Source organism: Chroicocephalus ridibundus, chromosome 12 (genome assembly GCF_963924245.1).
Source record: "Chroicocephalus ridibundus chromosome 12, bChrRid1.1, whole genome shotgun sequence".
Taxonomy (NCBI): domain Eukaryota; kingdom Metazoa; phylum Chordata; class Aves; order Charadriiformes; family Laridae; genus Chroicocephalus; species Chroicocephalus ridibundus.
Window position 1 is genome coordinate 13,544,401 of NC_086295.1, and position 15,869 is coordinate 13,560,269.

The window sequence follows — 15,869 nt, forward strand, 5'->3', positions numbered from 1 at the left end:
CCTATATTTCAATTTGAAACGTTATAAGTTCTTCACGGAAATCTGGAAATGCTTTGTCTTCTGTTTAATATTTTTATCAGAACATAAAAGGCAGGGTGCAATACTACAAAAAAAGCATTTTTAAGGAAGGGACATGGAAAAGTTCAAAACCAGCATGCTTTCAGTATAAGAACACTATTTTTAGTAAATACTCAAACAAAAGGAGGTTTCAAAAGCGTATTTAAACTAAAGACCAAGAATCAAAAAAAAAATTATTTAACAATGCCTTTTTAAAAGCACATTTGTTATAAAGTTTAAGTCTCGAAAAACACTTCATATAAGGTCAAAATCCCTGCACCTTCCTTTAACCAACTCTTCTGCAGCAAAGAAAAAGGCACACTCATCCCTATGTTGATCATGTTGATCTAAAACTCCAAATCAAGATAAAAAATGCATTCTTTTCATCTGAATTGTTTTAATTTCTAGACAGAACCCTCTTCTGTATCTCTGGTCTATCTCAGACCTTCCTTAAGACAAAGATAGTTTATGTTTTCTCTACTTTTGTCCACTCAGTGCAGTTTCTTCTTTTCTTTTCTTTTTTCTTTTCTCTCCTTTAAAATGTTTCTTAAAGCACTCGTTAGGTCAGCTCTTGAGCACACAAAAATAACTTCAGTGTAGTTGTGTTTCTCCAGTAAAATACTTAAAAAGCTATGTAAGCTTGGTATATTATGCAGCAGACATTCTCTCCTGATTCTTATTGGACGCACAAATTCAGAGAATAAATCATGTCTTTGTTTAATGTGGCAACTGCTGGCAAGCACACACACATTTTAAAAGATTACGCTTGCTCTCTCTAAGTCTCAAAGCTCCAGTAAAACTAGAGGGAACCTGAGGCACATAAGCAATGGCAGCGCTCAACTGCAATGCCTTTTCTCATTAAGCAGCTGAGAACAGAGGCAGCTGGACTGCGGCTTTCTGAACGCTGCTACGTGGCCAACAGATTTATTTGTAACAGTAATTTTTGTACAGTGCCAGGGTGATTGATTCAAGAGAAGCATTTGGGGTTGGCAACTATTCCTATGAAAAAGGAGACACAAAGAAGTTTTCCCTCAGTTATCTAAAGGATTTCTGGAGCCCTTTGTTAGATGCACAGTCTAAAGGAGACTTTAGTCACAGAAGAGAGCATCATAGATGGTATTATAAATTGAAGCAACTGCTCGGAAACCAAGATCATCAAAAGATAAACCTCCTAGTAGACTCACCAGAGCTGCATTAACATTAAAGGTTTGCAATTGCTAACAATCTCGGAGCACTTACCCTGCTCAGTTTGTGTTTCTGTTTCATAAAAGCATCCAGTGTCCAACACTTAGCACATATGAACAGTGTATTTCTAAATCAGCCAGAGGAGTAATGAAGGCAAATTTCTATCTCTCACTGAGAGAAAAAAAATACAGTTTTGTTCTTCTTTATCTAATACTAAAAGCACCATAAAACAAAATGCAAGTCACACCAGCAAGTTCACCTGCCTCACACATCAACTTACTGACCTGTATAGAGTCTGTAACATTTTCCAGAGCGGTTCCGTCCTGCACGCCCTGCCCTCTGATTAGCAGAAGCTTTAGATACTGGTACCACCACAAGGCATTCGATGGCTGTTTTGGGGTTATAGGCCCGAAGCTTCACAAAACCACAATCAATTACGAACGCAATGCCGTGAATTGTGATGGAGGTCTCAGCAATGTTGGTGGCTACTATCACCTACAGATACAGGCACAAAGAGGATGGTGTGAACGCCCCAATCCCAAATACACTATCAAGCCCTAGCATCAGTGCACCAAGACTCCAATAAATGCCACTTGAGAGACGTCAGATGTGACAGTTCCAGTAAACACACTCTAGAGTACAAAGTACATGCAGCAGAAAGAGCTTGTCAGCTTGAAATAAGCCCAGTTTTTACAGTTTCACAATCACTTTCTTATTCAAATTTATTCTCTCTTCATAAAAGTAGACGAACTTGGCAGTGTTTGCCGAGAAAAACATTAACTGACTGTAAATCAAATGTTTTCATGTAGCGAACTAAAAATATTTTCTTTCTGCTTCTCAGTTATATTGAGCTGTTACTTGTAACACTGGAATGGAGCAGAGGATAGCAGAGGAACAGAGCTGATTAAGCACTCCATGTTCAGTATTCCTGAAGAGATATACATGTCCTAAAATATTAAAAAATAATTGTTCCCAGATGACAGAGGGAAATTTCATCCTTATTTCACCTGAAATTAAAAAAGTAAATCTTGGAAGTTAATTGACTAATGTCATATCCTGGAGAGAAAAGAAGTATTTATACTCAACATTCTCCAACACCAGATGAACAATTTTACTTGCTAGACTCCAGCAGACACAAGAATTATAAAAAGTCACCCCTGTGTAATTCTGTCAGCTTATCTATCTCAGCTGCAACACAGGCTCTGCCTAAGCAGAAAGCACTAATCATGACCTATTAGGTAGCTCTGTGACATTAAATATCTGAACAAGACTTGCAGAAGTCAAAACAAAGCTTTTTTTTCTATTAAACAAAGCAAGTTTTAACTCATTTCTTAGGTGAAAATACAGCACTACCCACTCTGTCACTAATTTTTTCTTTACTGGTAGAAAACAGCCATAGGCACTTAGACCACAAAAAGAAATGAAACCAGGTAAAAGTAGAGGACTTCAGAGTATAAGAAACTGCAACTGGACACAAACAAATACAAGGTTGTACAAAGACTCTTAAATTGAGAAGCTGATGAGAAAGACAAGAGGGTTTGAACCTAAATGTCTAGGACTGATCAAAGATGAAAAGGGAAGTTCTTGGTTCACAGTCTGAAAACAGACAGGCAGTGTTAGGAGATGCAGAAAGTCTCCCTCGGTAATCGTCTGCAATAGTCTCATGATGTGAACTCCTTCTGGGTGGTAGAAATTGAGAAATTGGTGGTAGAAACTGAGACGTACGCAACTGCCTTACCTTCCTGACACTGTGAGAAACTCTCTCAAACACTTTCATCTGCTCAGGAGAAGGCAGCCCAGCATACATGGGAAGAACACGGAGGTGCTTTTTCATTCCAGTGCGAGAAAGGGCTCGAGCCTGTTCTATAAGCATAGAAACAACAGTCTCCACCTCCTCCTAGAGACAGAGCAAGAGAAGGGACAGAATGAGAGAGGTTCCACTTCAATATCACATAGCTGCCACCTATATATAAAAAATGCACCAAAATAACCCCAATATATTTTTAGTCGTTCGAACTCCAGGACCTTTTACTAGCTCCCTCAACTCTGTAATATTCTTACACAAATTGTTATTCATAATAAATATATATGCAAATATTTATGTTCATTGTTATTTGAGACAATGTCACAAATACATGAGAAAAATCACAAGGGAATGACTGAACAAAGTTCAGGAGGAAGCAGGCTTATTTTCCCATGTATCTCAACTTGTGAGAGCAAAATGGGAGGCCAATCTATTTTGACTGTGTAGAATGCTGTGGGTCTTGATTGGGAATGACACAGTAACAGTATTAACAGTTATTGCTCAACTTCACATTTAATCTCAGAGATAACTGTGGCACCTCATTCTTAAAAAACACAGACAACAAAACGTTCAGACTTTGCCTTGTCAGATACCCAATAAGCTCTTTCAAAGTGAAATCAATAATGGGGATGAAGAATTTATTCTGAAAATATGCAATATGTTATTGAAGCTCTTCAAGGTAGCTCCTCACTGGAAAAATTACAAGCTACCTCCCATTTACTCTTCTCGGCTGCGAAGTCAGCTGACAGGCATAAATAGAGCAGAAGAGAGTAGTAAATTTTTATCTCATGGCAATTTGTTTTTCTGTCAAAGACTTCAGATGTTAAGCCTAACAAATGTAAATTCCTTTTGCCTTAACTATTAATGATGACTCACTGTCAACTTCATAGGTGTGACTAGCACCAAAAAACGACATACTGTTCCACTTGTTAACAAGGACGAAAGCATACAGCATTAAATGAGAAAAACTATCATCCATCACTAGCTTCGATAAATCCAGACCATAATTACATTTTCTAAGTCTTTCAGACTGGCCTACTTCTGCTCCCATCAATGCAGAAATATTTGTCATCTTTAATGAGATTAAAGTAAACATGGCTAAGGAAAGAATGAGACTGAGGCAGCTTTGCAAACCCTCAATACAGCACTGTAAAGCAAAAAAAAAAGCTTATGTCTATACCTGGCCAGTTAAAAATGCCAGTATATCACCATCATTCTCCATCTGGTGAATTTTCATTGCAGTTTCCACAGTTGATTTTATATAGTCTGGAACAGGACTATGAGGAGAGAAAACAGCAGAGATATTAGCAGCAAAATAGATATAGGCACCTCACTTCCATAAGGAACAAACAGAGAGCTAGCTTTTGGACACTATTTATTGGCCATACCACATTTAGTTCATGATGTATCCTTGCGAATCAGCCTTCAGCAATAAATTTGTTTCCTTTACGCTACAGTAAGCTTAAAAACATGTCTGCCGCTATAAGCAATATCCAAATGTTTCCCAAATTGAATGCTACACCTCCTTACCATTGGTCTGGGAATTTCTAAGCTCCAACTTAGACAAAATGATACCACAGTTGCACACTCTCCTAATCACCACCGACGAGATCAACCGTGAACACACCTCTGGATGTAAAAGATGTCCACGGGAAACGTTCTGCCCTCGACAGTAAGGATCACACTGGTATCTTTGCTGGGGTCACCAGTATCGTTCTGATTAAAGAAATCCTTGAATTTCTACAATAAAATAAAAACAAAGACTTTCACTTTGACACTTCAAAGAATTGAGGGAGAAACCTAAAGACATGAAGAAGTTAAATTACTACAACTTGGATGTTTTCCTCACACATTTGGCAGTTCCAATTTAAAACTTTTAAAGTTTGATTTTGTTCCCTTCTATTCTGTCTGTAGTTCAGGCATTTAGCACAAATGCACTGTCTTGCATGTTCGTTACTTTGAGAAGCAAAGATTGAAAAGAAGTAATAAAATGAATTAGATCAGCTGACACAGTTAGAAAAAGCAGATATATAAACTTTTTATTGGATCTATAACAGTAGCAAACTCAAAGCTAAGAATAACTTAGAAATGATTGGTCCTAAAAGTTTCATGTAGGGCTTCCATACTGTCATTCATTTTTGGATGAGTAAGTAAATTTTACAGCTCTTACTGAACACCAAAACCCCACTTTGTAAAAGCAGAGTTAGGCTGATTTATGTAAGTTATTTATGTGTTGCGAGACACCTTCATAAATTTAGATTTAGTGCCATGACATATTTTAAATACATAATAGCAAAAGAATGAACATTAAGAACCCAAATAATCTATATCAACTTTTACAACCATTATAGAGATACCATAAACTTTCTGTATTTAAACAAATGTTTATATTGTCATACTAATCATTTTCCTCCTATTAACTTACTTTTACATTAACTATAAACTATTTGAAACATCTGATTTTTGGCAGTTAAAATTTTGCAAAGGCAAAGTATTGTAATGTTATCTAATGTAACGTACAGAATACATAGTAGTGGAAGTACTACCAAAGCACAGCATACTATCAAGATTTATGGCATATTATATTTGCCATCGAAGGAAATCTCAGTACACCTACATCTTCAGTGCTACGTGCAAGCTCTCACCACCACATCTCACGAAGGACACAGTGGAGTTAGGAAAAGTACAGAGAAAAGCAACAAACATGATAAAGGAGATGGAGCTGCTGCCTTCTGAGGAGAGACTGAAAAAGCTGGGGCTCTGCTTGGGGAGCAGAAGGTTGAGTTACAGAATCAGAGATGACAGATAAAGTCAATGTAAAACTGGTTTTGTTTGTTTGATTAAAAAAAAAAAAACAAAACAACAAACAAATCCCACACTTCTAGAGGTCCTTGATGAAATTAGCAGGTTTAAAAGAAATTAAATAAAAGTACTTCATTATATAGCAGGTGGCAAACTTCTGAAAATTGCTCTCACATGATGTCCTGGAGACTTACAGCTTCACCAAGCAGATTCAGAGATAAATTAACAAGCAGCAGGTCCGTAAACACATACTAGAAGGAAACAGCAGGAATGTACTGTCTAATATCTCTATTACAACCTTTGCAGATGCTGCAACAGCTCAAAGAGAATGGAGCCACAGCAGGTGGACAGGCTCATATGCTCTCCCCAAACAGCATCTCCTATTGCTGCTGCTGCTACAGACAGACCACCGGGCTGGATCAAACACTGCCCTGATCTAAGACAGCATTTCTTCTGTTCCTACTCAAAATTAAATTAATGATGTGTTTAGTACGTTACATAAGTTTCCACAGGCCACAAGTCAATCAGGGAACTAGTAAGATCTCACTGAAATGAAATCTACTCATTTATCACTTATTTTTACTGGTCTGTGGCTGTCTTAAATTATTGCTATCAGCAAAACAGAGCTAAACCAATGTCTCTTACTAGACTAGAGGAAGCCAAGAGAACATCTTTTTATACACTACCAACAAGGGGAAAAAAGGCATAAATATATGCAAAGCAGATTCATATTTAAATTCACTTCCAAAAGAGTTTTCTAATACAAAATGAAAGCCAAACACAGCAATTTAACTACAGCAGATTCTTTTCCTGCAATCCTTCCTCTCTTTTTCACCAAAGAGCAGTACTGCTTCATAAGAAGCAAGCAGCAGAGAGGATAAGCTGTATATAAATAGAAGCAGAGCTGCCACTTAAGGTCACTTCATTTCAAACCAAATCTGTGAGCTTTACCTCTGCATCCAAGGTGGCTGAAGCCACAATCAGTCGAAGATCCCCACGCTTCTTTTGAACCTAGGACAGAGACCAAGAACATCCAGAGTAAAAATCATTTTCTGATATAAAAGGCTAGAACCAAGTTTTAGAGCATCCAGATTACCAGTAACTTCTCTTTAAAAATACTTCAGTACTATAAGACAGCTGATGAACTGAGGCACCCATATCACCTCATAATAGCCCATAACATCGTAACAACCTGATGACTGTTTGGCATTTTATATATTCATTTTAAGGGCATTCAGTCTGTAATCACTATAGCTTACTCTTAATTTCTGGTGGGAGTCAGAGGTATCGTAGGTTGAAAGTCAACAACAACCCTCCATCAGATCACTTCACATGATCATCATCAGCAGAATAAGACTACCTTTTTGCTTATAACATCTAAGGAGAAATTTCAGCATCGGGGGAGGAAATGGAGAATCCCAAGTGTCAGATAACTAAAGTAAATAGTTGGAGATGTACAACAGGCTGGAGGATAAATGAGAAATCAAATCACCCTCTCTCAAATAGGTTCACTAATCAGGATCAGAAGTTTAACCACAGGGAGGAAAATGAAAACAGCTACAGAGAACATTAAAAATAAATAAATAACCTTTTTTAGCAAGCCAATGGCAATATCTGTATAAAGAGTCCTTTCATGGGCTTCATCCAGCATGAGGACACTGTGATTAAAGCAGAAAGAGAAGATTTCAGAAATGGTTTGATTGACACTAGAATCAGAGTCTTCTTGTCTTCTAGAAATATCATTATTTTAAATCTGCTGCTGGACTGTTTATATCCCCTTAAAAAACTGTGGAAGTTAAAAAGAAGCGCAGCGATGAAGTAGGGAGAAGAATGTAGATAACACCAGGTGGTACATACATAGCTTTTGGAAAGGGGTGGGAGAAAAAAGGTCTGTCTTTACTGTACTGCACAGGTTTTCTGGATACCAGAATAGACTGCGTTCGCTGTTGATTTTTTTTTTTTCTTTGATTAGCATCAGAAAAGAGAAAGCAAATTTAAAACTAGTAGATGAAATGATTCAGACTCCATGAGGCCTATTTAGCTTTTGTTCCAAAACCACAGCACCAAATCCTAATGGGTTTGGGATTGCAATGATCATCTGATTTTCTAACATTTTTTACAACATAAAGAAGTCAATCTCCTAAAATAATTTTTGGATCTTTTGGTATTTAATTTATAACAACCAGATCTCTGTCTAAAAAAACCCAAACCATAAATATGCAAATTACACTTCAGTAAGCATTAATTTCATATTTCCTTACCTGTATCTTGTTAATAAAGGATCAGCCATCATCTCCCTCACCAGCATACCATCAGTTAGAAACTAAAAGTGAAAGTAAAGAAATACATAAAAAACCCCAAAAACCTATCAGGTAGTCTTGAAGTGTTTTTCACGATGATTTTCTAAGTTTTTGCCTGAATTTTTCCTTGCCTTTAGTTTTCTAATGATCTATTAAATTGATCGATTTTCAGCTATGGAAGCCAAGTATGTATTTCTGAGTGCTAAGCCAGAGATAAGCAGAGTGATTGTTTTTTAATCAGTAATGAATTTTTTAAAATTAGTTATTTTTGTACTGAAAAAAAAGAACACATTGGCAGCACTGGAACATGGCGATAGAAGTTTCTTCACTCTTGTCTGTAACATGGCTAAATTTGCTCTATCAGTAACATCCTATGTGTCAATCCAGACTTGACCCTCTCAAAGTAGGCTACTTAATATCTGTCACACACTTCTGACCAGAATACAAACCTTAACATTTCAACAAAACGTGACATTTTAATTTATATACTTTCTTCCTACTAACCAGTGGAAACCCAACAGCTTTATGTAGCCTTTAAACAGCTGTTTGACCTGGGACTGTGGCCTTGAACTGGGCAATCCCTGTCGTGCAAAGTAAAAACCTTCAAGTTTACAACAAATGATTCAGCATCCCACTTAAAAAAAAAGATTATTTCAGCTGCATTTAATGTACAAACATGTCGATTTATTTCACTTTAAAAGGGCTACCAGCCTCAGAAAAAAAAAAAAAAGAAAGAGTAAATTGTCTCATTCATCACCATTGCTATTCCAGCATAACTAGAGCAAACTCTCCTCTGTACACAACACAAGCAACATTAATATTGCTCACATCACTGAAGAACAGCTGCAAAGCTTGCTATTTAATCCACATCAAATTACTCTCAGTTAGCCTACTCATCTTATGTTTTATCTGTGCTTTTTATCAAAAACTATTTTTAGGATGGTGAGGATACTTTAGCTGTGATTCACTGCAGCTTTTCACTATGACAGAGTGACGTATCAGGTCACACCAGCACGGTACCAATATCTGTCCATAACTACCTTGAAAATTTCCTTTAGTTTTAAAATGGTGGCTGCCAGACTAGCAGAATAGAACACGTACTCATCTTATTAAGGTTTGCATAGCCACAGCACACTTTTGGAGTACCCACCCGGAAAACTGAAATGCTATCTATTCTTTTCACTGGCAGCACAAGATTCTCATTAATTTTGCAAAAGTACTTGAAGAGTTTCAGCTAACCCTTTCAGAGTAACCATCTACTGTTCATATTTCACCTTAATTCTGGTAGCCTGTGGATCCGTGCAATCATCAAACCGAATACAATATCCAACTTCATGACCCAACACTGCACCTCTTTCATCAGCAACTCGGCCTGCAACCTGAGAAAAGAGATTCTTGTAAATAAGAGACAGCTCACAGCACACTTCGTCATCGTATCATTATTTTGCCCACAGAGAATTAGCATCAAAACAGGAACAGAGCTAGTGCTTCCAAAAGAATGATTTGTTCTTGTTCAAACACAAAATTCTGTTCAACATAACAGCACAAACTGAACATATAAGTAAATACTTTTAAAATGTTTTAGTGTAACTTAATATATTTGTTTCACACAGCTTCTACTCATGAAAGCTACAGAGGTACCTTTCCGCGATAAGAAGTCTTAACAGACCTACAAAGGCAGGCACTCAACCAGTCACAACGCTGGGGAAGGACCGCGTACCAGAAATTTAAGAACACAGTTGGCATGCAAAAAGGGAATGAAGGCAGGTATATGGCATGCAGAAAAGAGTTATCAGATAAACTGATCTGTCCCTGAACTTACTCAGGTTTGTTGTGTTGTTTTGTTTTGTTTTTTAAATAAAGATGCTATTGTACTTTTCATAATACAGAATCCTCTATGCATAAAACAGAGAACAAGCAGAACAATTAAAGAAGCAACAGTTTTTGGAACAGTAGTATCCTGGGTCAGTTTTAAGCCAAGAACCCCTTTAGCTAAAAGTCATGAGTTATTCAGACTTATTCTACAGAATATTAGGTATTATCAGGCCATGGTTTCAGCAACCTACAAAGAAATTTAATAGCTAAAGATACAATAAAACCCCACAATACATACATTAGTCCCAGTAGAATTTCAAGAGTAAGCTACTTTCAGTCATTTGAGTGACATTCTAAACCACACCAACAGGCAGCGAATTCCTGATTTCACTTGAAATTTTATCACTCCATCACTTTCAGCCCAAGCATTTAGGGTAATGCAACCAGAAGTTCAGGAATTTCGAAACTGTGCCTTATGCCTCTGCAACTACCTATCTTTACTTCTGACAACCCCCATACTCTAGATAGGAAAGCAGATAAGCACACCTATTAAAATAAAAGATGACTTTCAGTTCAAGGCAAAGCAATAAATCACCCACTATATCTCTAATCTCCCTGCAACTGTCATACAGTCCAGGCAGTTTGCAACAACATCCTCGAAGAAAAATTCTGCTTTATCTATACACTAAGCCCTACTTGAACAATCTTTTAATTTTAGGCTTAAAAATGATGTGTTAAGACATGAAAGGGAAAAAAGAAGTAAGTTTGTCATGAGAAATCATTGCAGTATACACACAATCTCCTGTAGAACTGTGCACTGTCCGCTGGATGTCCTATGAAGGAGAAACGGGAGGACACTGCAGGCAGGCTGCCTAAAGCACAAGATGCAAATTGCTGCTAGAAACTGTCCCCTTAACCATGTCAGAGCTGGTCAAAGAATACTGGACGAGATGAAACAGAAAGTTGTACAGCTGTTCCGTCTACTTCATTTTTACCAGGGGCTTATTTGTTGCAGGTACAGTTTAATACATTATAAAGAACAGGCAAAATGAAGGTTCCAAAATGGCACCTCAGTTTTCTGTACAAAAAGAATGCTGCAGCAGAACCTTCAGCCCACCAAGTCAGCATTCGGCAGCAGTTATGAAGAGAAGGAGCACTAGATGCTTTCTGTGCAGGCTGTTACCAGAGAGTACAAGTTTTTGCCCTCAGCATCCCTCCTCCTTCCTCTCATAGTACATCTAGCTGACGTTATGCTCTCCTAGACATACTACGTATATGAAAAGATTTCTCACAACAAAATTGTTTCTTCTTTTCCCTGATGCTCTTACAAGGGGAAAACACAAACAAAACCACACACAACAACATTAACAACAACAACAAAAAAAACCAAACCAAAACAAAAAACCAAAACACACTGAAAAAAGAGATTCAAGAAAAATAGATGTGAATTGCTAGAAAGAAGTACACAACCTCCACTTTCTTCCACTGGCTATTTTATTATACACAGATTTACATCCCTACTTTTGCTTTGTGAAAGACGTTAAGGGTCACACAAGCACTGCTGCAGTCCAAAGTCAATCATAGCTCAACCCTGCACAGCCCTAATTTCCATACTCGGCTCTGCTGATACCATGCAATTTTATTTCAAAGCTTCTACATCTGCACTTCTGGACTTGGAATCTTTGGCAAGAACTACTAATCAGGTTGAATTCAGCATATAGTACCAGCAATTCTCTGAGGAAGATAAGCAGAAACGTCATTCAGGAGCTCATGCAGTTGTGATTCCCGCTATTCAGCAAAACCTGCTAATAAACTGGAGGTTATAATGACAACAAACCAGGAAAAATTGGACACAGAAAAACTCACTGAAACAGCAGCAACCCGACGAGGCTGTGTCACTCCAACAACTCTTCCTTCGGCTGTCCAGCCAGCTTCTGCTAGGTACTGCAAACAAATACAGAGGATAAGAAATTAATTGGTCATGCTGCGATTACAGCAAGGTGTCAGTTCTCAGTTACTTAGAGATTTTGTGCATTATTCTCACCATTAAAACTAATATAGTACAATACCTGCTTTCTAAGCACGTAAGATTTCAGAAAGCATCTAAGAGAAGTTCTTTGAGTCTCAAGCATTTGTGAACTACTACATTTTTTTCTCTTCTTTCCTTTAGTTTATAACCCCTTTAAGAAACAAAGCTAAGCAGCACAAATTCAGCTCTCACACTGAAGCAGATGACAGTCTTCACTAGTTTGCAATTTAAGTTAAAATCAGGAACTAACTTTGAAACATTCTCAGACCTATTTCATTCCTGTCAAAAAAGATACAATTTTACAAAACCACAAAAATATACAATATTCTAAAAATTTCCAAGAGGAAAGCTTGTATGAAAAGCATACCTTTTTTCCTTCTTAAAAACATATTCTCAACAAAATTTTAAACATGATTCTGATAGAGCAATAAACAGCTAATACAGCACAGTGACTACTATTTGTACCAGCATAAACCCATTTGTTGTGTATGGTCTTTTCCTGTAACAGAAGAAGATTTTATATACAGATACACCAGCTCCTGCTATCTAATATGAAACCTTATATTTGTCTCCTTTTGGTCATACACACGAGCATAGGTGAATTCCATTCTCACAGTGCAGTTCTGTGCTGCTGGTTTAATGTTTCATGTAAAATCCCCTCATTTTACCAAGTTAAACAGACACTTACTTGCGGAATCTGCGTTGATTTCCCACAACCTGTTTCCCCAACAATCACCAGAGTTTGATAATTCTCCACTAGATAAAGTATGTGATTTCTTAGCTGAAAGAGAAGACAACATTTAAGTATCAAAAACAGATGTGTACAAAAATAGGAAAATAATTTAAATGACAATATTTACATATCTAACAGACACAGTAAATTCACTTTAGACAGATCTTACTGCCAAAAGCTAATGATTCCTTAAAATCTTTAAGTGACATGTACAACATATAACAAATGAGATAAATCTACAAAGCCTGTAAAACTGTCAGTAACAGTTGTCAAACAGGACAATCAATTCCAACGAATAAAGAGAACAAGGCCATAAAATTATAATTTTATGTCGTAAAGTGATTCTATACTGCTCTTTCAAAAAAAGACATAAGCGCCAGACATCACACAACAGATTTAATACAACAAAAAGGACTTCTGTACCTTAAAAACAGGCAGCTTTTGTCTTTGTTGTTCAATAGAAAGGGAAGCATAAGGATTATAGACGACGGTTATGCCACTACTCTCAGCGGGACTCTGTCTCTCCTCTGAGACACTGACACCAGGACCTTCTGTGCCTAGATGACATAGGTTAATTTTAAGTAGAAGAATACACTTTTGCCTAGTGTATCACAATACAACTAAAGTAAATATGTTCCTTACAAGGAGTAATCATGGGTAGCAGCATATATCAAAAGACTAACTTTTCTATGAAAATAATCGAAATATTAACTAACAGTAAACATGCAGAAATTCTTTCAAATTAAATATATGTCTCCTGCTGGTTAAAAAAAAAAAAACAAAACCAAAACAAACAAACAAAAAAACCCCACCCAACTAATGCGAATAAGTATTTGAATTTTTAAAATAAGATAAAGGAGGAAAAAAAGCACTTAGGAAAAATATATAGCAAGATCTTAGGAACTTCCTTCTTTTTCTGTGCAACAGTTCAGATATATCTTCAATATCCTTCACAGAATTATTTCCATGGATTTTAAGCCAGCCAGCCAGACATGTAACAGAATTTCCCTGGACTAACATCAATCTGTACAAATATTCAACCTTGCGTGCTTATAAGATATGCCTCTCACTTCAGATCTGAATTTATGTCAATAGCTAAAACTTGATTTATTTCTGCTGCAGGTTACCATAAAACAATTGACAACTGAAAACGCTGAATCATGCAAGTGAACTAGAAACAAAACCTCATCTCAATAACACAATATGTCATTTCCAGCTGCAGATTCAACTGGGAAAGTCTGAGAGCAAAGAGAACGATTCCCCTGTTTTGTAGGATTTGCTTGTTTGGGCTTTTCCCAGTTTTTCCACAGTTTAAAAACAGTTAGTCCCTATTCAAAGCTGCCAAGCAAGTTTTACAGCAAATTGATCCAATTTTAAGAGTGATTAGCAACAATTCCAATAACTATTCACTCCCCAGGACTGATGGGGATATTAAGAACCAGAACTTGAATATCTGGATCTTGACAAATCAATGAAGCTAATAGATATTGCTTCTCATCACCCACTGCTTTTCTTTCACAGCATTTTCTGTGTTTGTTTTTTTAATACACTACTGTCAACATATTGCTATATACATACATATTGTATAGGCACACACATTACTATAATATTCAAATTATTAAGAAGCTGTTTGCTAAACTAATCTTGACCCTGGAATAGCTTTGCAAAGCATAGTACAACACAATGCAGTGACCAATTTAAAAAAAAAAATTGCCAAACTCAGACCCACCAAGCTCCCCTTTGGGATAAATGAATGGGAAGGTACCCACTGCACAACTCCTGAGGGAAAAAATCACAGAGTCACAGCACAGTGGAGGCTGGGAGAGACTTCTGGACACCTTCTAGTCCAACATCTTGCCTACCACAGGGTCACTTACAGTGGGCTGCTCAGGTCCTCGTTCAGTCGGGTTGGAGACGCCACAACATGCCTGATGGCTTGTTCCAGAACCCGATCACAGCCAGAGTAGAAAAGGTTTTTCTCATGTTTAAGCTGACCGTCTCACATTTCAGCTCATGCCCATTGCCTCTTGTACTGTCAGTAGGCACTACTAAGAAGAGCCTGGCTCCATCTTCTTCATACCCCCATGTTGGGTATTTATGCACATCAAAAACATCCCCCTGAGACTCCTCCAGGCTGCACAGTCCCAGCTCTCTCAGCCTCCCCTTGCATGTCGCGTGCTCCAATCTCTCAACCGTCTTTGTATCCCTTCACTTTGTGGACCTCCTGCAGGAAGTCCACATCCTTCTGGCACTAGGGAGTCCCCACAGCACCCCAATATGGCCTTCCTAGTGCTGAGGGAAAGGATCATCTCCCTCAGCCTCACAACAATGCTCCTCCTCATGCAGCCCGGGATGTGGGTGACCTTCTGCTGCTGCCCAGGCTCATCAACGGCTCACGCTCACAGCCCACAGGAGCCCAAGATTCTTCCCCATTGAGCAGCTCTCCCCGCTGTCTGGCACCTGGGGCTGTTCCCTCTCAGGGGCTGGACTTCTCACCGCCCTTTCGTAGACTTCTTGGGGTTCCCCTGCACGCTTCTCCATCCCCCCGAAGGGCAGCACCCCCACTCGGCCAACCATCCACCCCAGCTGGCTGAGAGCGGGCTCCGTCCCCTCCTCTGCCGCCCCCGGTACCGGGCAGCGCCCGGCTGGAGTCAGAGACCTCGCCCCCCGCCAGGCCGCCTTTCCCCACTGCCCCTCGGCGCCTAAACTCCGCGCAACCCCCAACAGTCGACGGCTGCCGACGGCACCGCCGCGGCGATCGCTCCGGCCCTCGCCGCGGACAGCTCAGGAAGCAGCCCCCTCACACGCCCCCAACCTCCCGGGACCACCGCTCCCCCTCACCCGGCTTCCAAAACTTCACCGGTCCCACGGGCGCCGCCATCTTGGGGTGAGAGGGCAAGCGGAAGGGGCGGCAGGGCCCACGTGACGCGCCGCCCGTTGCCACGGTGACCGGTGCCGGGCCCGCTTCCCTGGCGAAGGGCTCCGTCTGTCACCGGCGGCGGAGCTGGTGGAGGGAAGCACCGAGTCCGGAGAAGGGCAAGGAAGAGGCTGAGCGGTCTGGAGCACAAGCCTCATGAGGGGCGGCTGAGGGAGCTGGGGGTGTTCAGCCTAGAGAGAAGGAGGCTGAGGGGAGACCTTCTCGCT

At 39.1% G+C, this 15,869-nt stretch overlaps 1 protein-coding gene across 2 annotated transcripts in view; it reads right to left on the minus strand.

Annotated features, from left to right (window-relative positions):
* DHX35 (DEAH-box helicase 35) overlaps positions 1 to 15,629 on the minus strand; it is a 31,161-nt gene extending 15,532 nt beyond the window's left edge. The window contains exons 1-12 of one of the 2 annotated variants that reach the window (XM_063350325.1): positions 15,567 to 15,629; positions 13,149 to 13,282; positions 12,681 to 12,773; positions 11,830 to 11,907; positions 9,423 to 9,527; positions 8,110 to 8,171; positions 7,437 to 7,506; positions 6,800 to 6,859; positions 4,674 to 4,786; positions 4,227 to 4,323; positions 2,981 to 3,139; positions 1,527 to 1,737 (exon numbers count right to left, since the gene is read on the minus strand). In XM_063350325.1, coding sequence (XP_063206395.1) covers positions 1,527 to 1,737; positions 2,981 to 3,139; positions 4,227 to 4,323; positions 4,674 to 4,786; positions 6,800 to 6,859; positions 7,437 to 7,506; positions 8,110 to 8,171; positions 9,423 to 9,527; positions 11,830 to 11,907; positions 12,681 to 12,773; positions 13,149 to 13,282; positions 15,567 to 15,606 — 1,222 coding nt within the window. In that variant the 5' untranslated portion in view covers positions 15,607 to 15,629. The remainder of the gene's footprint in view (positions 1 to 1,526; positions 1,738 to 2,980; positions 3,140 to 4,226; positions 4,324 to 4,673; positions 4,787 to 6,799; positions 6,860 to 7,436; positions 7,507 to 8,109; positions 8,172 to 9,422; positions 9,528 to 11,829; positions 11,908 to 12,680; positions 12,774 to 13,148; positions 13,283 to 15,566) is intronic. The other variant, XM_063350326.1, reaches the window with a different exon arrangement.
* Between the last annotated feature and the right edge of the window lie 240 nt (positions 15,630 to 15,869).